The 26,417-nt window shown below is 42.0% G+C and overlaps 1 protein-coding gene across 4 annotated transcripts in view; it reads left to right on the top strand.

Moving 5' to 3' along the window:
* The window catches only part of ccdc85cb (coiled-coil domain containing 85C, b), a 46,719-nt gene extending 20,422 nt beyond the window's left edge, over nt 1-26,297 (top strand). The window contains exons 2-7 of one of the 4 annotated variants that reach the window (XM_051408165.1): nt 10,775-10,854; nt 12,158-12,199; nt 17,230-17,334; nt 21,564-21,656; nt 22,501-22,599; nt 24,074-26,297. In XM_051408165.1, the coding sequence (XP_051264125.1) occupies nt 10,775-10,854; nt 12,158-12,199; nt 17,230-17,334; nt 21,564-21,656; nt 22,501-22,599; nt 24,074-24,163 (509 nt within the window). In that variant the 3' untranslated portion in view covers nt 24,164-26,297. The remainder of the gene's footprint in view (nt 1-10,774; nt 10,855-12,157; nt 12,200-17,229; nt 17,335-21,563; nt 21,657-22,500; nt 22,600-24,073) is intronic. The other 3 variants (XM_051408166.1, XM_051408167.1, XM_051408168.1) reach the window with 3 other exon arrangements.
* The last annotated feature ends 120 nt before the right edge of the window (nt 26,298-26,417 follow it).

Consider the following 26,417-nt stretch of genomic DNA (forward strand, 5'->3'; position numbering starts at 1 on the left):
TTAGAATGAAATCAGTGGCGGTTATTATTCATGTAAACAGTAATGAAACCACTAGATGATGTCACTGGAAAGAAAATGTTATTTACACTGGATTGTAAGAAGCGCCGGTTTGTCGATTGCATCAGAAGCCACATGGCAGATGGGATTTTCAGAGGCTGATAATAAAGGGGTTTCAGGGTTATACTTATTGAAGGAACATTCTCTGTATTTACCATCTAACTGCTTGCAGTTAGACTCTGCTTACATAAGCACAACCTTTGCCAGCTCAGCAGTCAGTCTGACGGGCTTTTAAAGGAACGGGGAGGCATACAGATTTATGCAAATGAGGTTGCCATGGGGTTTGCGGTGGTGAAACCGTGGTAACGGGGAGAGGAATGAGGTTAAAGAGGGCCATGGGCTGCAGGAGGACGTTCTCTACCCACAATGCCCTCTGGTGTTTGTTTACACACTGCGGTGGGTTGTGGGTTGTACGAGGTGAAGCCAGCCATCTCCTCAAGCATCTTCTGCAAAGCCTTTCATGGGCACTGTGGGGGTATCATGTTGACGACATCCAGACGTTTGGTAGGCAACATATCTGTATGTGTAAAGTGAAATTGCTGTTTTAGTTGACATTTTCCAAATGTTTTGGTTCAAAAGGGCATTATTTAACTCCACTTTAACCAACAAGTAAATATTCATAATTCCTGCTAGCAAAAGACATATAATCACCACGACAAGTCATCCCATTGATTGCGCTGCCATTTAAAACAAATAAGGGAAAAACACCGTAGCAAATTGTAGGAATTCCATGATGATTTGCCACCAAGTTTTTTCTGTGCAAGCAGAAAATCTAGGTGGTTGACTAATCCAGAGGAATGTAGTGTCCCATCCCTGAATCGGTCAAGAGTTATGACCTTTGACTTTTCAGCGTCAAGGGCCATGAATGTTATTGAGTGCGACATAGCTTTTTAGGTCTGCTTGGAATAAGAAAATACTGAACAGAAGATATTGTTTACTCTAGAAAGTCTTTGTACACCCCTACCAGATGGCTTTCATGGAGTCCACTTTAGTATATTTTTTACCCAGAAACTCAGTTTGGCATTATTTGTGCTGTAGTCAGTGCTTAGCGCAGAGTTGAAGGATGGTGAAGAAAGGTCATCTGTAACATAATGTAACATATGCAGCTGGTTTCCCATAGACAATCAATAGCTTATAGCCAATCCATCTCCAAATGTCACTAATCTCAGTTTTTTTTCATAGTGAATAGCCACCACACGCACACATTGACAGTAATTAAGGGTGTGGACCGAATATAAGTCCCCAGCTTTGATTTCATGGGATTAAACTTAACTGGCTGCCAGATTGCCATTCTTCTTGCCTAATCAAAAGATTAAGGGCATAGGGCACCAGCCTGATCATCTACAAAACAAATAAACTATGGCCCTGCTATTTTTATTACATTATAAGAAATGCATATATATATATATATATATATATATATATATATATATATATATATATATATATATATATATACACATATATATATATATATATATATACACATATACATATATTTTTATATGTGTTTTCCTTTCTAGCAAGCTCACAAATTCCCAACAACCCCTGGACACAATGGTCACATAATGAGTGAACTTGTTATTTATAAATCCCATCCACACATTAACACCCGGGCTCAAACGTACAAAATCACAGACGCACACTAACATCACACATACATAGACACATTTTCAGCCAGCCGCACACAGCTGCAGGCGCGTGAAGACGTCCGCTGACCCTGCGAGGGTGGTGATGACTAGGCGAGGAGACAGGGGAGGGACACATCACTTTACCGGACAGGATGTGTGATAGCAACGAGACGCACATCTGCATTACTGTCTGCTGGAATACTTAAAAATAAGTTCCCCTGGTTCTCTGTCTGTCCCTCTCTTGCTCTCCCACTAAGGATGTTGACAGATGGATCAATAGCTTGACATGAGAGATTTACATCAGTCTTCCAATTTCCACTCAATCGACATGACACCAACCTTTGATACATTAAAGAGCCCCAGCTGACCTCAACACTAAAAGGACTACAGTGGGTGTAATTGCATACATAACATGCTGTGGTTATTGTGTGTAATTAGATTAATTCAGTATTGACTTCCTTCTGTTTTATCCAGACAGTCAGATTGATTTATGTCAGGAAATATAAGAGGAAATGAGGATCAGCCTGCGCACAGCCTGAGCACATATTTTGTAATGTGTTTACACTTAACTCTACGGGAAAAATGGGGAATGCTTCCAAATGGCACAATACAGTAAGTATAACTGAAGGAGGATACATACGGCAACAAAGGATGGCAACAAAGTCCCTGCTCTTAGGGTGGTATATTCTGACTGATCAGACTAAGATGCTCTGTCTGACTTTGGCTTTAGATAAGGGCTGCAAGTAACAACTATTTTTATGATTCGTTATATGTTTCTTTATTAATACTATTAATAAAGTTGTTCCTTATACTACAAGTCTACCTTAAGTTTTGACCTCTTCAGACTATGTCCCTTCTCCATGCAGCTGTGATGTAGGTGATTTGGGATCTGAAATCCATACTCTGCCAAAATAATCCCAGAAGGCAAGTTTATGTATTCAGATTGCTTTTTTGCTTTGCTAACAGTACCAAACTAAAAAAGTTAATCTGTTGGTTGAATGTAATTGCTTAATCCACTAATTGCTTCAGCTCTTCTTTGAGGCCTAAAAAAAGCTAATTTAGAAGTTGTTTTTGAGTTAGACGCATTTCAGCCAGTGGCAAGGCGGATAATAATAGACAGAAAACACAGATCACAACTGAAGTACTACTCTTAAACAGTGAACACACAGATTGTATATTCAGTATCTGTATGTGGTCAAGGTCCAAGGTCCCCTCACAGCCAATCAGCAGTCTTGTTTCCACTGCATGACCACACAGGGAAAAATGGCATGATACACAAAAGTGCACTAAATATTTAAATCACTAAAAACTCCTCAAGGCAGAATCTCTTCCAGCAGTTTTGCATTTACGCAGACGATTCCTCGTATGGTCTGTTACTTCACATGCATTCAGTGCTGAGTTAAAACCCGACTGAGCTTTCCCTGGTTATTAGTAAGCCCTCATTGGCCTTGCTGTTGACAAGGGGGGAAATGATTAAAAAAAGCTGATTTCACCTGGTCAGTGTTTAAGAGTTGTTGATACACACAAGCCGTCCTTTTGAAGTTTAATCCATTTGGCACTTTTAATGCTCACACTGGTCACTCAGCATGGGTTTTCTCTTTTCAAGCATAAAGTAATACTGTGCTCTTATGACATGCACGCACGCACGCACACACACACACTTTGAAACATTCACATGCACATGCAAAACATGTCTTGCTACACACACATACACTCACACATACCACCAGAAAGTGCGTGGGGAGGTGAGGCGCTGTCTCTCCCTTAGAGCGGGTGCCATGTCTTGTCAGATGGGGTTAGCTCCCCGCCAGCTGATGAGCCAGTCGAGCCTTTGAAGCCCTTCCAGGGGCCCGTGGTTTACGTGCTTGGGTTGCCAGGTTCTGCCATCCCCCTCATTAATGCAGCATGGGTGCCCACTTAACTTGTTCGTCTCTGTGCTCCTCTGGTCGGCTTGTCCCGGCTATGACCGAGCGCTGGGCAGCCAAGCAAAGGAGGCACATGCATGCGCATGGATGCACGCTGGCATGCTGGTCTAGCACATGCATGCATACACACACACATTCGGTTTGTAAGATGGGTTACAGGTGCAGACACAAGGGCGTTAGATCCGTGCAGACATGTGATACATAACACAAACCTACCCACACGTACATATATGCACAGATCATTCCTCAGCTCTTCTGTGCAGCCTGCTTTGAGAGTAGAAAGTATGGAACGTAGAGCGTGTGTAATTAGCCGATTAGTCGAAACCCCAACCCCAAATAGCAATTGTCCAGTCATACACGTACTATAGCTTAGCAACTGTAACTAGGCCTGGCAGGCCTGTCTAGCATTGGATTTCTTTACATGCCAAAGCGGTGTGCAAGGAGCTGTAGTAAGAGAGATACTTGGTATTTTAAGAGTTTGGAAGGTGGTGTCTCTTTTTATCACCTTTACAAAGCCAAAAATACGACCCCAAAAATGTAAGCAGTGATTTAAACAGTTTGTTTGCCTACTCTATTCAAGATTCAAACGCTGGCATGCCCCACCAACCAAAGCCAATGAGCATATCTTTAGCCAACTACACTATATATACAGGTTGCTTTGCTGAAGTTCCTATTCAGGCCCGACAAATTAACTGTGTGGTAGCTGGTCCTGGATGCTACAATATTAAGTCTGGGCAAATGCATCTCTGTCCTGCTTTTTATTGTTTTTTTAGGAGGAAGTTTCCATTCCGGCAACCCATGCCAAACTCTTCACCCGAGACAGCCTTACATGTTCCAAACTCATTGGTTAGCCCTCATTCCTGTCTCTTGTAAAAGTGAAGCAGTTTTACATGGTTTTCTTTTTAAATGAGTCAGCTGGAAACATTAGAAAGTCAGCTGGAGATGGCGTGTTCGACCAACTCTCCAAGTTAGCATTCATTAGCGTCATCGGTCATCATTTCAGCCAATGAAATCAATGGTCGATGGCTAGAAATGAGAGCCTTGCTTTTGTGTGAACTTTTGTGAGAAATTTCTATGGATTTGGAGGGTAAATCTGCCACCCTATAATTGTAAAATGAATGTGCAGTGCTGGGATGGAAAGTTTGACAGATGACAGAAACAAAGAGGGGTGGGGGCTTAGAGTGAGCGGTCAATTGACAGAAAAGTGATCTACAACAATTATGATGAAATGAGTCAATTATTTTGTGTTATATGATTTCTTTTTTTAAATGCCAAACATTTGCTGTTTGGACTGTCAATGGCCAGACAAAACCACTGGACTTGGTCTCTGAAGTAGTTGTGATTTTCACTGTTTTCCAACATTTTAGAGACTAAATGATCAGAAAAAGAATCAATAATGAATAAAACTTGGTTAACTTAGCTTAATGTAACAGCAATCAAACTCTTCCTTTCCCTCAAACCCGGCTGGCACCAAGTTCTGACTAGAGCCCGTGGTGCCTCTCTCCTTTGTTTCTTTTTCTCTCTTCACATCCCTTTTCCCTCTCTGTTTTCCGTCTTTCCCTCCTTTTCGGTTGTTAAGGTTGGCCTCAGTCAGATTCTTCGATTTTTCTAGAGGTTTTTTCGAAAGTTGCTGGTTAATGGAGATGTTTTTGTATGATAAATAAGACTTTGTTGAGCCAGTGAGATCAGATTTCATGGAATTCACTGTGCTTTGACGAGAGAGAGAGAGAGAGAGAGAGAGAGACTCTGTTTCTCCTCTTTCTTCAACATCTTGAGGTAATTGACCCAGCCTCCTGCCTTAAGCGCGCACACACACATATACACACACATACAGTATAATCACAGATGGGTTTAAAAATCCCCTCTCTTGTACAAACCCTCTCGTTTGCTTTCCCTCCGTCCCTCCCACACACACACATAGTCACATTAGGTACCCATGCAACCCACATCCATTCCCTATCTTATAAATGCTGCACACAAGCACTCATTCATACTCCACACACACATACACACATCGCTGAGAGAATATCCATGTCTCTGTGCTAAAACACTGCGATACAGCTGTGAATAGGAGATGAAAGCCAGAGCCGAGCCAGGAATAATAAAAGCAGAGTGATTTCAATTCACTGCAGGCTTCTATGGGCCGTGGGATCCGACTTGAAAACATATGGGAAGCCTGGTCCTTTTTAACCATACGATTTTACCAAAGCTACTTTCATGTAGCAAAGACCTTGGAGTCAACAGCATGGAGGCTGGTTTTGCTCTAATCGCATTCTAAACCTTCCCGCCAGTATCAGCTAAATGCCCAGTGTAAAATGCAGCACCTTTTATCAGCATGTTTGCTCCACGCTTTCTGCCTATTTGCTCCTCAAAGAGTGGCCTGCCTCGACCCCCACCCACGGCCTCACACTGGGAGTTGAAACATATATAGAGAGGGTGTGACAGAGAAAGAACAAATGTAGGAAAGTCTCATAGAAATGTAAGAGAGACACTCATATTGGAACATTACAAGTTATTTTTGGCCCATTTACTGCAAACCGCTCGTACTAAACACATCAACAAAGTGAACACTTAAAACCAAACCATGTTGTCGCATTTACGAAATGTGAATGTACTTTTCCTACCATTCCAGGTAGCCACTGGTTTCCGTTTTGGTATGTATGATATTTAAAGGATAAGGCTGGGGACATACTGTATATTTGCTATTGTTAACAAATCCCTTGGAAAGCTTTTCCAGTCTTTAAACCATATCACAGTGTTCCCTAGCATATGGATTTCCTACCCATGACAACTGAGCAAACTTGATCCACTGATGAAGACTCAAAAGCTAGCTTTTGCTACTATTTTAATACATCAAGAATGAGCTTTAAAGCTTATTATGCAGATCTTCAAAAATACTGTGGTTACCACCTTCTTATGCAGTTTTTAGTTCTGCATATTTAGTTTGCATTTTGGATGAAGAATTCTGTTTATTTCCAAGTTGCTGAAAAAAACTTGCAAACTGTGATGCTGCAGAGTAACTATGGCATGGACCAGAAGAAAAGAGAGCTGTAATAGACAGATGGGGATGGGATGTTTGGAGCATAGTAGGAGACAAAGAAGAACAAGTAGAGGTCATGACCTCTAGAGGATTGCACCAAGTTTTGGGGAGCTTGGCTTTTCGTGTGTAAAAGTTGTGAGAAACAATACCCCTCCCTAAAAGACCAACAGACCAGTCTCCAAAATAGTGGCACACTTCATAAGAGCAGAAAATGAATACAGTGGATGGAGAAGTTAAAGCAGAGGGATGCTTTTAAAGAGGGATGTAATGAAACAGAAAGAGAGGGAAACGGCGAGTGGAGCAGAGTTAAGGAGGGAGTGGCCGCTGGAAGTGGGTCACAGCGGCACTGACGTGATAAAAAGTGACGTGCAGCGGGGTTGGGGGGTGGGGTGCAGACTCGCGCCACTGTCTGCGTCACCTTTTTGTCCCGCGCACACGCAAATACACACACATGCTCTCACATTAGGAGCTCTCGCATGCTCTCAATTTATTGGGTAAACAACACTTGTGCAGAGGTAAAAATAGCTTACTTGTGCATTGTGAGGACATGGTTCCCCCTCTTTCATAGCCCCCCCCTCTCTCTTTCTCTTTCTCTCTCTCTCTCTTTCTGTCTCTGTCTCTCTGTCTGTATCGTTTACTGCTTAGTTGGACACTTTTACTTTCCTACCGCTTCACAGCGCCTTGTACTCACTTTATCAGCTCTTAAGATCGTGTTCAGGTTATGCATAAGTAATAATGGCCTTTCCCTGGGTGCTTGTTTGTGTATAAAAGAGTAGATGCAGGGCCGAGTTTTGCGGGGTAATTATTTTGGATCCCCGTGTGATCTGTAGCTTTTCCTCCTCCGGCTTCACCGAGGAGCAGTGAGGAGAGTATGTGAAGCTGGAGGGATGGAGGGGATAAAAGGATGGAGGAGTGGCAGGGGAGCTGGGGAGAACTTTAATTGCCTGACCCCATCTCCCACCAGGATGACTCTCTGGAGCCGGGTGTTAAAGAGAGGGTGTGTGTGTGTGAGAGTGTGTGGAGGTGTCGGGACGTTTTGTGCATGTTGTGTGTTCCTGTGAATGTTCCCACGACTGATCTACACATATTTAAGCAGGACCTTTATCATGACATGTGTGATGCTGAAGTGATGCGCTCTGAGATTTAACATAACCCCCCAATAACACATCAAAGGCCTGAGATGGGGAGTGGAGGGGAGAGATGGTGCTGTGGTATGTAAAGTCTGCTGGCGACAGCGGGATTCCTCACTGTAGGCCATCTCTGGGTTTCTCTAGTCAAATAGAGGATGCCTCTGATATATATCAATATTTATTTTTGATTGCTTATCTAGATTTTTGTTTAATTAGGTATAAGGAGATAAAAATAAGCCTGATGGACTCAGATTACTTTTGAGTGTATTGGATTACTGATGGTGAGATCTAAATCTCTGTAAGTAATCTAAACATACACACCACAGAGAAAAAAAAAAGAAGCAAAGAACATTCATTTTCTATCCTCGCCCCTCTTTCTGAGGCTTCTCCCTTTGTTGTTTGAGTGCGCCGGGGGATGACTGAAGGCTGAGGAACCTTCATCCTAATCGGCTTGAGATCTGGCCGCAGGTCAGGCCAGCAGATGAATCCAGATTAGAGGGTCACAAGGCAGGAAGAGAGGATTACCAGCTCTGGCAACTGGAGCGTCCTCCTCTAGCTGTCCAGCCGTCGTCTAACCAGACAACTGACAGCGCTGTCTGCACTGTCCATGGGGTTGGACAAAGATAGATCTGCAGGCCCTGCTGGGGCTCACCCCTCTTTACTCTCAGGTCTTGGGGGGGGCAGCAATCAGTTTTGTACATTTGTGAGGTTGTAGCAATTGTAGCATTTTTTGGAATTTTTTATTTTGTCAAATTTAAGACATCTTTAGTAACTCTGGTTTAGCACTGGTACATGCCATGCTTTCTAAAAAAAGATGGAAAAGTAATTTCTTGTTTTGCTCCTGCTTTTACCTGATTTCTTCTCTTAACTTTCTTGTGTGCATGTGCACAACATATTTATATGCAGCTGGTCAAGTGTATTAATTATATGGAGCATTTGGATTGATGCTGAAGTGAGAGGACAGGCTCGGTACTAAGAGAGCACACGGTGTAAGCGTCTGAACTGTTTTGGACACAAGGTCTTAAAAACCCCTTTAGAGTGCCAGTCAAGCAGAATGAAAGCTGACCATAACATCCCCTTAAGTATATATGAACATACGGTATTGTTACCTATGTGACACACAGGGGTAGTTATTATCTGTGAATGTGTCTGCACCATGGAATCCAGGCTGCCACCGAGTGTTTTGAATGCATAGCGCCCCCTGGTTGCAAAGTGCTGATCAACCGGGTTACATGAATCACACAGGTTTATTAGACATGTTAGGGTCAGTTATAGAAATAAATGAATAAAATAAGGTTGGAGTTACCTTACTGATGCAACAAGCTGTGGGTTTATGTGTGAGTGCAGTACCCTACAGCATTGACTTCTCATCTGCATCTTAACTTAACCCAGCATTTTCATCAGCAACCTCCCCATCGGCTTTGTTAAATCTCCCCATCACCCTCTCCACTCTCTGTCTCTCTGTACTTCCACTTAGAAAACAAAACAAAATAAAGCTGTGTGCGCAGCGGTTTGCTCCCGACTAGTTGCCGGAGTGCGGTTCCTGTGCGTACCTTGGCTTTGATCTTGCTGTAAATTAAACATGCCTTTTTAGATAACAGGCTCCGTGCCACCTACTGCACCTCCACTGTTCACACGGTTCCTGTCCCTGGTTTGAACTCCGTAGACTTTTAGATTCATGTTGATGAAGAATGCGGCTTTTATCGGCATCAACAACACAATCTCTGTGGAGCAATTAGGCCACAGCTGCATCATTTGTGAGATATATACAGTATAGAGACATCTTTGGAGCAAATATAACATTGATGTCTGTTTCACAGTGAATGAGCAGCGCAGAGAATGTGGGCCAAAGTGGGAAATAGCCCCAGTCAAGTATGAGGTCAAAAGTTAGGTCAAGCACTGCTAATCTGGGTGGGAACGCTCAGTGCTTGACCCTTGACATCAGGCTACAAGTAGTTTTTTTTTAGCACATGAGGCCTTTGTACAAAGTACTATACGTGGCAGATGGATTTTCAGAATAATACCAGCATTAGTTAACAGTTTTCTTAAAAAGCCAACAGCCTTAAATGTAGGGCCTTAAGTCACTAGACGATAAATTAATTGTCATGAGGGAATCATAAGGATACATGTTAAATATTTGCTGTTTTCAGCTTCACAGAATGTGAGGATTGGCAGCTTTTCTCTGTGTTGTTGGGTTCTAAATGGAATATCTTTTTGTTTTTGTCCATTGGTTGGTCAAAACAAGCATTTCCCCAACCTGTTTTTACGCTCAAATAATTAATTAATTGTAAAGATAATCGACAGATTGATTGATAATGAAAGTATCCATCAGTTGCATTCCTACTACAATGATCTCTCTGATACTTGTTACCTTTATTTGCCATTAGACTAATGCGTTGATTTATGACTTAATACATGCATTACTAATGACATTCCCAGCTAACACACTAAACTCAGATGGTGATCATGGTAAACAATTTGCCTGCTAAACATCAGCATGTTAGCATCGTTACTGTGAGTGTGTAAGCATGCTGAGATTAGCATTTAGCTGTGCCTAACAGAACCGTTAGCATGGCTGTAGACTTATTCTTTTAGATTAAAATAATAATGAATTAGTTGTAAAGTGACAGGTAGATGCATTGATAATGAAAGTAATAGTTGCATGCCTTCTGTGTCTATCAGGGCCTCTCATTTACCCGCTGATGCTTACATGTGGTCCAGTAATTCATCACAAGCAGTTTGTACAACAAGCAGAAATATCAGACCTCTCCAAAAGAATTATTTTAAGTCAAGGACTTAACCATGATGTGAAACCCCTCATTTGGAAAATGAGTTTTCTGGCTCTCTCGAAGTGCACAGCAACCCTTTCAAGCTCTACAGTATGTGGTCCTTTTGCTCCAGTGGCCGTGCCTGCTTGTCTTACGTTTTGGGTCTTTGAAATGCTAATCACTTCTCCTTTCCCCCTTCTCTCTCTCTCTCTCTCTCCTCCAGATTCCTCCTCCAACTACATCAGGCAGCTGGAGACTAAAGTGCGGATCCTGGAGGACGACAACAACAAGCTTCTCTCACAGGTGAGGCGCACACATACAGACGCTGTACGTATTATATATACACGTAAATGCTGCTGTATATCGCCCAGTTTCACTATTAGCCCAGTCCAGTACTATTTGAACTTCTGCCCTCACTGAAACACCTCTTGTGCAACTTTTCAACTCGCCCAAAACATGAGATAGGCAGCTGTGATGAGATGAAGCGGTTGCCCCGATTGCCTCTGTGAAGCCACCCCCTCACAGCAGCCTGCCTGTTAGTTGGCGAATATGTTTATCCATGTTTAATTCATGGGGAGTCAGTAAGCTTCAGTAGCGAGCAGTGATGTTAGCCCCTGAGGCGAACTGTGGGGAGCGGAGGAGAGATGAGAGGAGGAAAGAGAAGGGGGGAACGAGGCATTAAGTGACGGTGACAGAGTAAAGCATTTCTCCCAAAGTTGACCTTGCTTTGACTTCTCCCAAAATTGGAGGGATGGAGCGAGTGGAGGTGGGAGTTTGAGAAGGAGGGGGTGGATTTCTGGTCCGGTTCACAAGGAGTTCACATGTCAGTCTGCGTAGGTGTGTGTTACACACGCATGACCACAGACGGTGGACGCATGGTGAGATTTTATAACTGAAACATGTAAATTGGTAATGTCAGGGGATCAAAAGTAACGGCTCATCATTAGTAAATATTCATGCATCGTGGTATTTTATATGTCATTTGTTCTTGTTTTATGATGCGATTCAGTTCATCTGAATGCAAGTCAGGCTGCAGCCAGTTGGAGTTAGAATTTCACAGTTATGGCTTTTTTGATTTGAAGCCCTTATTCTTTTTTTTTTAAGTGATTTCTCTTTCCCCAATTATCTCCCAGCAGATGTATATGTAGGCAGAGAGTGTAGGCTGGAATCACTGATACAAAACCTAAAATGATCCTCATAATTAGCCCTTAACTGCTACAATTAGGTGCTACATATTGTCTCACAGCAGTCAAGATGTATAATATGACCCTGCTTCTTAAATCGTTCTTGTTCACATTTGAAGTGATGTGTGTTATTTTTTTCTCTTTCTTTTCTTTAGATTTGAAGTTGGGATGATCATGTTTTTGTAGCGATAGAGCCTACAGTAGTATTAGAATAATCTCTGTTAATCGAATGCTGCAGTATATAAGACAGTGGGGTTGCTATTAATCAGAATACTCCTCTATAAAAGCCTTTTGTTTTTTACATTATCTTCTTATGTGGAGCCCAGGAAGAATACATTTGCTACCATTGCTGTTGATAATGGCTCCCAATGGACAATAATCTTACAATGAACCAATACACTATTATGTTTTTCTCTCCCTAGGCTTATAGCCGGTATAGTTTATCACACATACAGACGAAAAAGGTAACTCTCTGAAATGTCACTGTCTTTTGGCTCCTGTGCTGGTCAGGTGGTTGAGCCTCTTTTGCCTTTTCACTCTTTTATCTGTTTGGTGATGGGACCTTTCACAGCTTTGAGCTTGTTGCTTTCTCATGTGCACAGGGTGGACACAATAAAAGCAACACATGTACAATGCAGTGCACTCAGTTGCAGTAACGTTGAATGGTCTAATGTTGAGTTTATGTTGACATTTTCACACAGGTGCTGATTCAGCCCCATGGTAATGGTTCAGGAATAGTTCGGCATTTTGGGAAATGCGCTTTTTACGCTTTCTTGCCGAGTGTTATATAAAGAGATTTATACCGCTCCCGGTTCTGTGCACTAAATATATTGCTGCAGACGGAAGCTGGTTAGCTTAGCTTAGCATAAACACTGACAGCTGGAAGAAGTGGCTGGCTCTGTCCAAAGGTAACAAAAGTCTACCTCTGAAGCACACAAATTAACACTTATTTAACTTACTATTTAACTTACTTACACTGTCATGTTCAAAACCATATTCAGGTACTTAGTGTACCAAATATTTTGTCCATCAAAGTACAGTCCCTTACATCCGCAAACATTGCCATAGAACTGAATCACCCTTGTGACACAGTCGGTGTTGTAAGCCTAAAGGAATTGGATTGCATTACTTTGTAGAGGTGTTGCTTCTGTGTCCAGCCCCTGTTTAATGCGCTGCTAGCATGCTATGCTAATGAATGAGCACAGGTGGCCCTGCTTGTATGTGGCCTATCTTGGCAAGAAAGCCTTTCTCTGCCCATGGAGCTGTTTTGCACAGTGCAGTCAGTGTTTGGTACGAGGTACCCTAGGTGACTGAATGCCACATTGTGCTTTGGTGCATAAATGACACACGCTTGTCCTTGCTCGTCGGGACGTCAGGGGGGCTGAATAATTTAAGATGCAGGGGCAACACAGGTAGATCCAGGTATCTATAATGCATGACAGCTAGCGTGTGACTAAAAAATTAAGGAATGTCTGTCTGGAGTTTGAAAAATACAATCTAAGTGGCTGTGTCATGTATAAACCTTCCATTAAATTTTAAGTGTAATCCAGCAACTAATGGAAAAAACAGAGCTGGAGTTTACTATTTAATTTGACTCTTGTGCAACAACCTACTTACTGATGTGGCAGAATACGAGCAGGTGGAATTGTTACAATGGATTAGTTGCCTCAATGGACATTGCCTAACTTCCTGTGTTACGAAACTGGCCCAGTGAAACTTGTGTTGAGCCCGAAGGAAACAATCGCCTCTTATCGCAGGAATGTTGACCCTCCAAACCAGCTCGGCTGAAGGATTTTACTGTACTAAAGGGAGAATGGAGGGAGTTAACAACAAGGTCCCATGGTGAATATTACAAGAGCCTACATGGCACAGGTGTGAACACAATGCGAAAAACAGGTGTGTGTTCACTAGACACCCACGCTCAGACTCTGACAAGCCCAGCCACAAGCATGTACACGATTTGCTCTTTAACTTTTTCTCCCACTCGGATCTCCCATGTCTTTCAACCGTTACTTATCTCTGTTAACTCAGTGAAGTGTGAGGCACTCTGAGGCTTTCCCTACATGCTCACTTCCACTTCATCATTAACATGTGAGTGTTCAGTGTGACTCTGAGAATTTAATGATTTATATGACAGATTCAGATGACACTCCATCCCTTATCTGCAGACTAATTGAACTCATTTTGTGAGAGTGGACTGCAGTAGGGTCCAGTGCACTTGAATGATGAAGGAGGTTAACAATATGACTGATTTACTGAGTGAGAAATCAAATCGGCTAATAGGGGATGGATTGGAACATGGTTTAGTTACCGTTGCTTTGCCAGTCATGCTTTCTGTTCTCACATATCACGTATTGCGGCTTAGAATCAGAACTCAAAATTTTTTAAAACAACAGGTCCTTGATTTGAGACAAAGGTAGGCAAAAAAACAGGTCTCTCAAGCTACAGTAACATTTTGTCTATGAGTTAGCTGAAATTGCTGTCTCTGGCTGACTTTTTAATGTTTCCAGCTGACTCGTTAGAAAACAAAAACCCTGTAAGAGAGTTTTATGTTTATGTATGTTCTTGATGGCCACATGAAACACTGAGGTTAAAGCTGCAGCCCCGTGCAGAAGATTAGCATCCTTACCCCACCAGTCTGTGATCCATATTAAAGACAGAAATAAAGACATAGCACTGTTGTTGTATTGCAGTGTTGAGCTAGTTAGCCGTAGTATTTTAAAGGTCCAGTGTTAAGGATTTAGAGGCATCTAGTTGTGAAATTGCAGACTTCAGCCAACTGAATACAGCTCGCCCTATCTACTGCTACTGAAGAAACATGGCGGACTCCATAGACTAGGACCCGCTTCCACTGAAGATAAAAATGGTCTATTCTAACGTAACAAAAACATAATCATATTTTACTTCACTTATTAAAACTATGTTCCATTTATGCCAATAGATCATCCTAAATGTTACACACTGGACCTGTAAATATAATAATGGAAAATTAACATAGGTTACTCAGATTAAACTGATTCTTTTCTGTGTTTCACTAAACTCCGGCACTCAAGGAGCTGCAATCCTCTCTACCCTTCTGTCATTGTGGCATCACCCCTGCCCCTCATAACTCAAACAGGAAATGATGCGTGACGTCCACTGCTTCTCCCTGTCAGTGCCAAGAACATTGTGATGGATGGATAGACGGAGGGGCCCAGGTTTTAGCCAGGAAGGCGGCAGAGGGTCAACTGTCCCCGGCTGTCTTGCAAACAAATAGCTTTGTTGGTCTCAGTGGTCAAGGTCAACTCAAGAAGGGAATAAAAAGTTGGACAGGTGTTTTGGTTTAAAAAACTAGACTTACCATAAAAGGAATATTCTGTAGATGATGTGTTCATTGTTCATTGTGTTTATGTCACTCCTCCAGATATGACATTTAAGGCATAGCTTGCTGACAGACACAAAGCCTGGAGACATGACACAGAGATGATAGCAAACAGAATTGAGGCCATGAATATGGAACCCAAAGGATAGAAAAGTACCACAGGAAGAATTGTGAAAGGTTAGAGGAACACTCGCAGGATAGTAAGCTGCGAGAGAAGAGAAGAGAAGAGAAGAGGAGAAAGGGAAATATCAAAGGACAGAGAAGACAAGGGGAATGCTGATTGTAGCTTTGTGTGTGTGTGTGTGTGTGTGTGTGTGTGTGTGTGTGTGTGTGTGTGTGTGTGTGTGTGTGTGTGTGTGTGTGTGTGTGTGTGTGTGTGTGTGTGTGTGTGTGTGTGTGTGACACACAGAGATAATACAGAGGCAGACAACACAGCACATTGTCCATGCATTCATAGACACACACCCACAGCTCATTGGGCTATTTATTGCCCGAGTGCTCCCAGGCATCACGTGTGTTCACACGCCGCGCCTGGCGCAGAGGAAACAGTAGTGCGTGACATGAGAAATGTCATAAGGAACAGTGGTGTTGCCGTGTTCCTGCCTACAGAGAAAAGCTAGGTTGGTTACCGCCCCCAGGAACCAGTGGTCTTTGGCTGCTAATGAGGACAAATCTTAGGAACTCTGTCCCTGCGTAATGATGATGACACAACGTGATACAGCCCAGCACACTGCCAATTATGTAGCAAGCCCAAACAAATAAAAATCAGTTACACAAATGAACTGCTTAAAGCAATGGCGTCAGTGTGATGATGAGAGTGCAGGTGCAAGTGTAGGAATGGGACAGACCCTCCGAATGAACCATCACTGAGGATCTAAATGTGCATACCGGTAGTAGAGTCTGACCAATATACATATATCATGTACTATCTGGTGATGGCAGTTTATCAAAGATATATTGGTATTAGTGTGTATGTTGTAGGATTGGATATTGGCACTGAATATTTTGATGATTGTTACATCAGTGTTACTTAAAGCACTTCTCTGAATTTATCCTGGGAACTTTTTTTTTTCTACATTCAAAAAGTGAGTTGTTTCTTTCAATATAAAATGTTCCCGGTTACTAAACTGCGGAAACAAACGCAAAACAACTAAGACATGGCACATCTGTATTTTTTTAGACCTAAGAATAATAAAAGACCTGCAATACTTGCATCATTATATTATACATTTTAAAAAATGAATGCAATCCCATACAGCTATGCTTGGACTGTCAGTACCAGATGCTTCAACTAAGTACAGCACATCCACTTTAATTATCACTTTAGGCACAGACAGGGAACCGAAACTGACAGAAACTGATTCACAGCAGCTACAATTTAACTTAAAACAACCTGTCTGTGCATGTTGTAATAACTTTATTTTTTAAAGAAACTGGAGCAGAGCCTTTTTACCTAGCATTTTTGTCAGTTCAACTTTATTATAGTGATTTTTGTGTAAACTATAAATTTATAATTATATATTTTTTAATCTGCCTTTCATAGTTTACTGTACATAGTTATAGTTACTGTCATTTTGGATAAAAGATAAAAGTTTTTTGTTCAACTGTAAAATATCAAATGTACAGTTAAGTGATAAACTGGCAATAGTAATATTAGTTGATCTTTATCGTCAGATATGTCGCTCAATAAGTAACAAGACAGAATGTACATCAGTATAGAAATAAAAAGATATGCGTGAGGTAGTCACATGTTTATTTATTTATTTTTTTTGCTGTAAGATGTCCAGAATTTGTAAACAACCATTTGCCCCCAAAATCCAGTATTGGTCAGACTCTAATGCAAATTAGGTTGTTGTACAGCTATACTTTTTTAAGTAGTTGGTGATGGTGAATAATGTCTGTATGGGAAGTAACTGTTTAAACACTAACAAAAGCAAATACATTGATTTTGAGTCACAGTAATGATGGAAGAAATACATTTTTAAAGTGAAACATTACTGAGAGCTTAAAAATCACATGATATCCATTGGCATGCAGTAAAGCAATGCCCAATGCATTTTCATTTAACACTGAAGCCTTATATCTCTGCTTTTTTGTGTTTGTGTGTTTGTTTTGCGCCCCGTTTCTGCTCAGCAGTGTAACCCAGGTGACCTTCGTGCCCTGAGGAAGGGAATGACCCTCTACCACTCAGAGTCCCAGCTGTCCTCACTGCCCCAGCGCCAGGACGCCATGCACATGGTCAGTACCCAGGAGGCCAACACACTCACACATACACAGACCCACACAAGAAGGGTACACACATACAAAAACTCACATTGACTCTTTAAGTGCTTAGGAATGAGTGGGTATTCCTCTATGTTTGTCAAAGTCACAGATCAACACTATGACACTGCTTATACAAACGTGGTTCCGTATAGAGACAAGGCTTCATTACACACACTTAATTGGATGGAAGAGTGTGCCAGTGTCTCCACAGTCAAGGCAGCTCTAATTCACTTTATTGTTAACTCTCCAATTATACCTCCACAGGCAACCTAACCTAAAGTGAAACACACGCAGAAAGAAAGAAAAAGGTGGGGGGGAAGCAAAGAGTGAAAGGAGGGAGTTAGGGCATGAGGAGGACGAGACAGACTGGAAAAAAGAAAAGAGGAAGAAGCGATACAAAGGCAAAGAGGCAAGGACTGAAAATTAAGAGGAGTCAGCCTTCCCTTCCTCTTCTTCCCATACCCTCTCCCGTCCTCCTCCCTGGAGCCTGTTTGAGCTGAATCCCACTATGAAAGTAATAATCCTTCACAATCCACCGCCACCCCTGACCCTGCCAGTGTCTGGGGAGGAGAGGCTGGGTAATTGTTTTCTGACTGCTTAAGGAAGGTCAGAGCGGGGCTGTTCCACTAACCAGAGCACTTAAACCTTCCCACTGTAAAAATCAATATTGTGTTTTAATCACAGGTTGACTGCATTCAGAGTCAGAAATGCCTCCTCGTGGAGCTTCGTGCCGTTCAATAATGTCCGCGAGCCTTGACCTCTGCGAGAGGTCGCTCCCCGCAGGAGGAAGGATAAACTGCAAATTATCTTGATGGTTGTCTCCTCGCATTTAATTTCACAGTGCCAGTTCACATGAAACAAGGTCATGATATTGACTTGAGGTGTGAATTTTGGCTCCCTGCCGACGTGACATTTATCGTCATTCCGACCGACACTGGAAAGTAAGAAGTGGGTCTGTGTAACATTGGTTACAGTCAGTCGGTTGCGTTAGCCCTGTTCATAACACAAATGTTCACTAAGTGGAGTTTCACGTATCACTGAATTCAATCAGGTTGCACAACGCAAACTAGTTCTTACGTAGACATTAGTTGCTCGCAGAACTAGCTAACTGACAGAACTAACGTTAGCTTGCTAATATATGTCCCGTATATATTGTTATAGAGATAGATAAGCTTGGAAGATTTAAAATTACTTTTTCAAAGCAAAATGCCAATAATGTCAAATAATGTCCGTAGAATTTACAGTTTTTCCAGTAAATATGAAACTACAGACAGCAGCTGCTTAGCTTAGCATAAAGACTGGAAACGGGGGAAACAGCTAGCCTGGCTCTGTCCACAGGTAACAAAATGTACCTACTAGCACCTCTATATCTCACTAACTGACATTATATCTCTTTGTTTAATGCAAAAAAACACCAAAGTGAGAAAAAAAAAGATAAATAGAGCCGGTGACTTCCTCATTGTCTTGTCGTCACTGTGAGGTAGCCAGTCTACCAGCAGAGAATCCAGCAAGCTTATGATATAATACTAGAAAATCAGTACAAAATAACTCAGTCTTGTGATTCACGTCGTCTTGCTTTGATGGCGTTGTTGTCGTGACAACACCACGGAGATGCAGTCATGTTGAGCTGGATCAATTGCCTGCTCCGTAATGTGGCCCAAGTTCATCCACGTGTGAGAGAAAGCCCTTGTTGGAAGTTAGAGAGGGAGAGAAAGAGTGAAAGAGAAGATGAGAGACGAGGGGCCAAAGACCATAACAGCAGAACTTGAGTGAACTGGACTCCTCGTTGTGTGTACCCATCCTAATCTATCAGCTCATCCTTTATATTTAGTCCTTTGTCTCGATCAGGCCCTGTTTCAGGTCAGTGAGTGTGCGTGAGATTGTCAGATAGAAAACAAGCAAGAAAAGAAAAGATGGATAGAGAAAGGAAGCGGCCAGCCTGCTTGATTCTCGCAAAAACACTCAACAGTCGGCTCTGATTTTCTATCCCCAAACTACAAACCATTGATTCTGACAGCGTTTGCTCCCTCCCCCCCTCCTGCAAGGCCTAAATCAGGCCTGTTTATGCAGGCAAGTCATACCCAAATGTACATCCATATGAACAGTAAACATTGCCCTGAGCTGGCTGCGTGTCTGCGCTGTCCAAATCTGTTTCTTGACTGCACGGCTCCTGATCAAAATGAACAGAAAAACCCGGCCTTGATGAGAGCAGGAAGTGTTTACACATTTCAAACAATAGCTTTAACCCACAGAAGAGTGCATCACAAGGAGACTGATTTACATGGTTTTTTTTCCTTGTAGTTAACTTCAAAGTCCACTGCAGAGGAGCTGTATGGAAAATTAAATTTGTTGCTGTGACTGTAAACAAGAAGAAACACACTTTACTCAGTGGGAAATATGTTTGTATTTAACAAGAGGGTTGTTACATAGAATTTTCTCACAAGTGTTGGGTTCTCATACAGCGAATATCTACCACGCTTTACTTCACTCTGTCCATATTCTTAAAGGAACTTGTGTGTTTTATCCTACAAAATAAACCTCCTGTCGAGTTTTAAAGATTAACTTTCAACCAGCTGGCAGACTTGACGTTTGCTTAATCCATTACAGTGAGCATTTTATTGACTTTATTTCTTTGTCATAGTTATGTTGTTGCTGCATAATACAGGTACAAGCAAGGCTGCGGATCCAACCTCAATACTTTTTTCTTATACAGAGTGAAATGTGTAGGTAGCACCAGTGGTGGAGGAAGTATTCAGATCGTTTACATGCAGCAAGTAAAAGTAGTATTACTGCAATTGAATTCAAAATCTAAAGTTAAGTAAAAGTGCACAAGTTTAACAGCAAACTGCATTTAATCATTGTTTAATAATGTAAAACTACTCATTGTGGACATTTTCACATTGTAGTTGGTAGAGGTGAAGCTACTATTAATAATATACTCCTGAGCAGCTTAATCTGTAACAATATATCATATTTTACAAACTGATGACACATTTTGTATGTAAACCTGAATCTGCAAAGTCACTAGCAACTGTCAGGGTGCCCTGAAAGCTCACCTGGTAGAGCTGGCGCCCCATGTATCAAGGTTGAGTCCTTGCTGCAGGGGCACAGGACCACTGAAATGTAGCAGCATACATTTAATGCAGAACAACAATCTTTTTAATACAAGAAACAACCAAATTCATATTAACCTTTTCATTTTGTCTATGATTTCCTTTTAATCAAAGCTCATGAATGAAATGTCTTACGGCAGGCGACTCCCAGCTCTGTGCTATTAGCGCACATCAGAGTTCTTTAACATAAACTTTTACATAGAAAAAAGGCAAAACCAATGCGTATGTGGCTTTTTTCCCTCACACAGTAGGCACATTGATGAGCTTTCACGTCTGCGAAATAAATAGATGTCATGAAATCACCACTGTACATTCAATACGGACAGCTGATACAGTTATTCTTGTGGTTTTCTGTAGTTGTCAGGTGAGCAGTAAGGCCAGAAGCTGCAGGGTGATGTGGTTGATTTGATATGAATACACTGTTGGGCAGTTTCCACAAAACATCTCTCTTGCTGCAGTGGGATGATTATTTTATCTCTGTGCTATTAGACTGTGTGGGCTCATTCTGGCACCCAAATGGGGCCAGTGGGCGCGGAGGGAGCTGACAAACGCATCACTAGTGAGCGGAGAACTGAACCCGGGCTAACAGAGCCACGGAGCTGTGTCTAATGCAGAGGGCCCTGATGCCAGGTTACAGTGAATGGTGCCATTGTGTGTCCCAGAGATCTCTGTGGCCCCTCTAACAGAGAGCTACTGTCTGGAACTAACCGGGGGGTAGGATGAGTCAAGCAACCCCCTGGTCCTCTTCTTGGCTGGCTGCTCCCATCACACCAAGTTAAATCACAGTGTGCAGGTAGCAGACCTGGCTGGAAGTTGAATACGTGGTGAAAAGGGAAGAAAAACACAAGGGGAGGAGAGGTGATTTGAGTTGAGATGAAAGGGATGGCATTTTCAGTGCTACAGTACAAGAAATCTCTCCTGTTGAATCAGAACAGGATAATGTCCTCCAGTTGTTGTGGGTTTATACCTGACTCTTAAACTTTTGTTGCATGTCAGCCCTTCTCTCACATCTTTGCTCTTCTACTGTGGAAGAAATTACACAGAACCTTAAAAAAAAATATATATCCCTCTTTCTCTTCTCCCCCCCAGGGTACTGGCCGTCTCCCGACCAGTGAGTCCTCTCCTGCCACAGGCTACCTGTCCTGCGTCCAGAAGCCTGAGGCCGTGGTGCACGCCATGAAGGTACTAAATTCACTTAGCAAACTAGATTTTAGGAAAATTGTGGTGGGAAAACTGCAGTTTTTTTTTATCCTCGTCATGCGGGTTGAAATTCAGTTTTGCTAATTCTTTCACCAAAACTTGGTTTGTAACTGTTCCATGATGTCTTCTGGCCCACCTTTTGCTGCGCACTGTGCTGTGCAACAGTAAACTCCACTACACTGCTGTTAGACCCTCAAACTGAATATATTCAAGATTTTAGGAGAGATACTTTTCACCCGTCTGAAAATGCTTTATTCTGAGAATCAGACCGAATTGTCAGTTCGTTTCACTTCATTCTGTTGTTGTAAGCTGATCTCTTGATCAGATTGTGGGTACAGTGTTCAAACTGATAAAATGAACTTTTTTTTGCTATTTTTAATGGATGTAACTATGTGGGAAGATAACATCTCTATTCTTAATTCTGCCTACAGTTTCTCTACGGGGGGGGGACAGCTGTCACACAATATGAATCACTGAGCAAATCTTTAGTTCAGAACTGAAACTGGTTCCAGATTCAAAGGTCTGGAACCAGGCTTAAAATGCTTGAATATTCTTGGTTAAGTGCAAAATTGATACTATAAAAAAAGAATACATATGTATTGGCAGAAAGGCCTAAATGAGCTCTTTCTGTTCCAAAAATTCAATTTGTCCGTAAACTGAGAAAGCTTTTGAGAAAAAAAAGTTTGGAACAGACACACTTGTGAAGTTTTGTCTTTGCTCCCTTATAACATTACTCAAATAGCACTTAGACTCCTCGACTATGTGTCCATCTTTAGTGAAATGACTTCAAACAAATACACACACTCATTGCTGGGTCTCCCATCAGGTGCTGGAGGTCCACGAGAACTTGGACAAGCAGGTTCCTGAGGACTACGAGGACGATCTCAGTGAGAAAGAGAAGGCCATTGTGCGAGAGATGTGCAACGTAAGTGCGACACTTGCCCTACTCCCTGACAGTTCTCCTAGTATCCCTGAGCATGTTGCTTTCCACTGTCTGTATGGCATAAATGCATGCAATCTTATTTCCTAGGCGGAAGTAGGCCTGTCACGACATATTGTCCAACAAATAAATGAGATAAACAATATTATTGTCATTTTAAGACCATTTCATGCCACTGATATACTATAATACTAATACTGTAATGGCACAATAATGCAATGTATAAAGTCATATTTGAGCTTGAGCACATATCTATAGTGGAAGAGTAAAAGGAGACGTCATTCCTTCAGGATGTCCTTTCGCTTTGTTGTGCAAGTCTTATAATGGTAGGAAAAACCCTGCTGTTTATTCTGGCATCATGTCGGCGACATCCTCATGTAAACAAACATACATGTAAACACAACAGGCAATATTGAGGTCAGCGAAAACGATTGCTGTCACATCCATCTATTGCATGATAAGTGCAGGCCTCAAAGGAAGTAAAGAGAGCATGGGGTGGGATCAGTAAAACGTGTTAGACTTCCTGTACTGTTTGCTTTCCATTGCTGTTAACAAAGGAACTTTATTCCCATAATGCTCCTGTTTGTTCTGTCTGTCGGTCAGTTTTTTTTGTTCCCTTTTTCTGAGTGCAAATCAGGTCAGTTTTCGAGTTGCTTTCACTAATGAGGAAGCCTCATTTAGACTCATTTGGTTTGGAATGACACTTGCAGCAGTGTCCTGGGCACAGCGCTCCCTCTTGCCATCTTTCTCTCTATCTTCCTCTCTATCTGTCTCTCTATGTATCCCGCCCCTCCCACTCCCTCCTCCCGGCTCCAGAGCCAACTCTAAACTGGAAGCCCTAAGTAGAGGCTCGTAGTTGAGCTGTCAGAGCAATTAAACTGGAGCGGCAGGGAAAAGAGCACCCCGCCCCCGCGCGCCCGGTGCGCCTCAGCCTCACCCCTCCATTCTTCCTCTCCTCCATCCTCCCCCTCATCTCCCTCCATCTTTCTCTGTTGGTGCTGAAAGGCCTGGTGTGGGATAAAAGGTCCGCTGATTAGAGAGAAAAACGAGAGCTGGGCTATCTGTGCCCTGCAGAGGTATGTGACAGGCCAGGAATCTGGGGAGCACTACAATAGCACCTCTGTAATATCACTGGGGTCCCCCGGGGGCCCCCTCTCACTCACTGGCAGAGAGATCTCAGCACCAGAGAGCAGCCTCGCAGTGACAGAGGACAGAGATTCAGAGATAGCTCGACTATAACGTACGTGTGTATGGGTGTGTGTGTGTGCAGTCTTTGCAGCTCAAAGTCAAACTGTGAGCATTTGAAGTTTTCACTCTTGAAGAAGAAAGACTTTTTTTTTTTACTCTGCCTAGCCTTACTCTTTCAGTCTCTGCCTCTGTGTCTGCCTGTCTCTTTCTGTATGGCTCCCTCTCTTCCCTCTTCCCCTCTCAACTTCCCTCTTTCTGCTTCTGTTTGCAGGTGGTGTGGAGAAAGCTGGGTGATGCAGCAGGATCAAAGCTGTCCGTCAGACAGCACCTCTCTGGGAACCAGTTCAAAGGGCCGCTGTAGCATGGCAACCAGAGAGAGAGCGAGAGAGAGAGAGATCAGGATTTACAGTACCTACACTCACCTGAAAACACCTCTTACTACCTGCGCCTACACAACCCATCATGCCGTGCTCCCTACTGCCTACAGCACCCAGCATTCCTTCAACAAGCACTCTCTTAAGACTGGCTAAGATAGCTACTAAATGGACCTGTTAGTTTATTCACATGTACAAACATGTTTTTATCTCTCAGAGCTTATGAAGCGTTGACAACTGGCAGCTAGTTTCACTGATTTGCCACTTTCCTTCGTTGATTTGGAGGCTTCCAGCTACACAATGATCTCTCTCTGTAAACGCTACAAACACACCACTTTTAGTCCCTCATAGCATAGCTGTGCTACACTAAGCTAGCGATATGACATGGTTTCAAGCACAGACCTGACGAGGCCGCAGGAGCAGAGATCTCTTCGCATGTTGCTGGGGTGTGAACGCAACATTGTGGCGGTATCTTCAGATAAGTTTTGATAGTACCTCCTATAGAGACCCTAGCTCCTGTCCCATGTATCCCCCCCCTCTAGTGGTCAATGAGTATAACTAGCATTAGTATTCTAAAGTGTTAACTAATGTGAAACCCACTGTGACCTAGCGCCTTTTGCTCATAAGACAAGTCTATGGATAATAAAGTCTAGAGATCACTGTTAACTTGTGTATATTATGTATAAAACCATAGCACTACTTCATTGTTATTGTTGATTTTACTTTTATCTATTTTGTATTCTAGCGTGGCCATGTGATCAATTATTTAGTTTAAAAAGCACACACAACCGGACCTTAAACAGGGTTTTCTTTTGGTAAAAAAAAAATGTAATCTTTTATTGTGTTTTTCTCTTTCTTTAAATTCTTTTCCAGATGAATTGCTATTATTCCTTCTCTCTGTAACCTCTGAAAATGTATCAAGGCCATTCTGAATCAAACCATCTCCATGGGCTAATGGATAATTTTCTTACTTTGTGAAATTAACTAAAATTGTATGCTGTGTGCATGCTTGACAATCATTTTCTCAGGTTGGGAGGGCTATAGCTTTACCTTTGCCCATCTGTGACAACGTGTGTGTGTGTTGGCGTGCATGTGTGTGTGGAAGGAGAGAGAATGGTTCTCTTGCAGCTGTAGCATCTGCCTGTGAATCCTCTTTTTCTCTATTGAACCCTGGTTACAACTCGGTTGAAGACTGCTGAAGGCATTTGCTGAATCCATACAAAAAGCCTAGTCCCATTAACGGTAATAATATTTTCAAGGCCAAATACTAAAACCCCTACATTCAGTTTGGATTGCTCCTAATTCATGTTTTTCATTTTATATCTCAGTAGATGTAAAAAAAAAAAAAAAAAAAAAAAAGGTTACTTCTCTTACTTCTCCTTTTCTGTAGCCATGGATTCAGCAGGTGTGTTTATGCAGCGCATGTTTCTTAAAGTTGAATCTTTTTTCTTAGAATATGAGAGATAAGTCTTCCCTTAGATGTCTCCTGAAAACACTAACATTTAAAAATATTTCTTGATGTCAGAATGAACAAACACTGTTTGTCCAAGTATTTATTGCCAGGTGTCAGATAGAGATAGGAGAGCTATCAGCAGCTGAACAGTCATATTTCAAATTTATAGATAGATAAGTTTAGTGACTGACAGCTCAGGCTCTCCCATCTCTAGTGTTATTTGTTCCAAATTAGAACACTTCTGAGGCTGCCCGCCATGCACCTCTGTTCTCTCAAATAATGCATCAAAACTAAATCAAAGTATGGTTTTTTAAAAGTGTCCTTTTTTCTAGGAACTGATTTGAAGCCATGATACAATTTTGAATACTTTATATACGGCATTTGATTTGAAATGTGCCACATTTTTTTCTGCATGGTGTTTTGATTTGGAACCCAACTGTCTTTTTTTTTTTTAAACATCTATAGTATTTCTTTTTTTCTGCCTACAATATATGCTAAAACCACAGAACAGAATCCTAGAGTCTACAGAGTAAATGTCAATTCCTGTAGTAACTAGCATGGCTGTAACTTCTTTTCTGAATTTCACTGATGAGATGAATATTTGGCAGGTGAAATAGGCCACTTTTAGAAAAATCTGGGAGAAAATAAACAAAGTTGGTTAATGATGATGCGAAGTGCTGTCTTTATTTGGTGGAGCAAACATGTTTTCTTCAGTGGATGAGTTAGACTGCCCTCTGTTGGTACAGTACTGGAAGCAAAACTACAGACTTGTCTATTAAATTCTGTAC

Source organism: Dicentrarchus labrax, unplaced genomic scaffold, assembly GCF_905237075.1.
Source record: "Dicentrarchus labrax unplaced genomic scaffold, dlabrax2021, whole genome shotgun sequence".
In the NCBI taxonomy this organism is placed as follows: Eukaryota; Metazoa; Chordata; class Actinopteri; family Moronidae; genus Dicentrarchus; species Dicentrarchus labrax.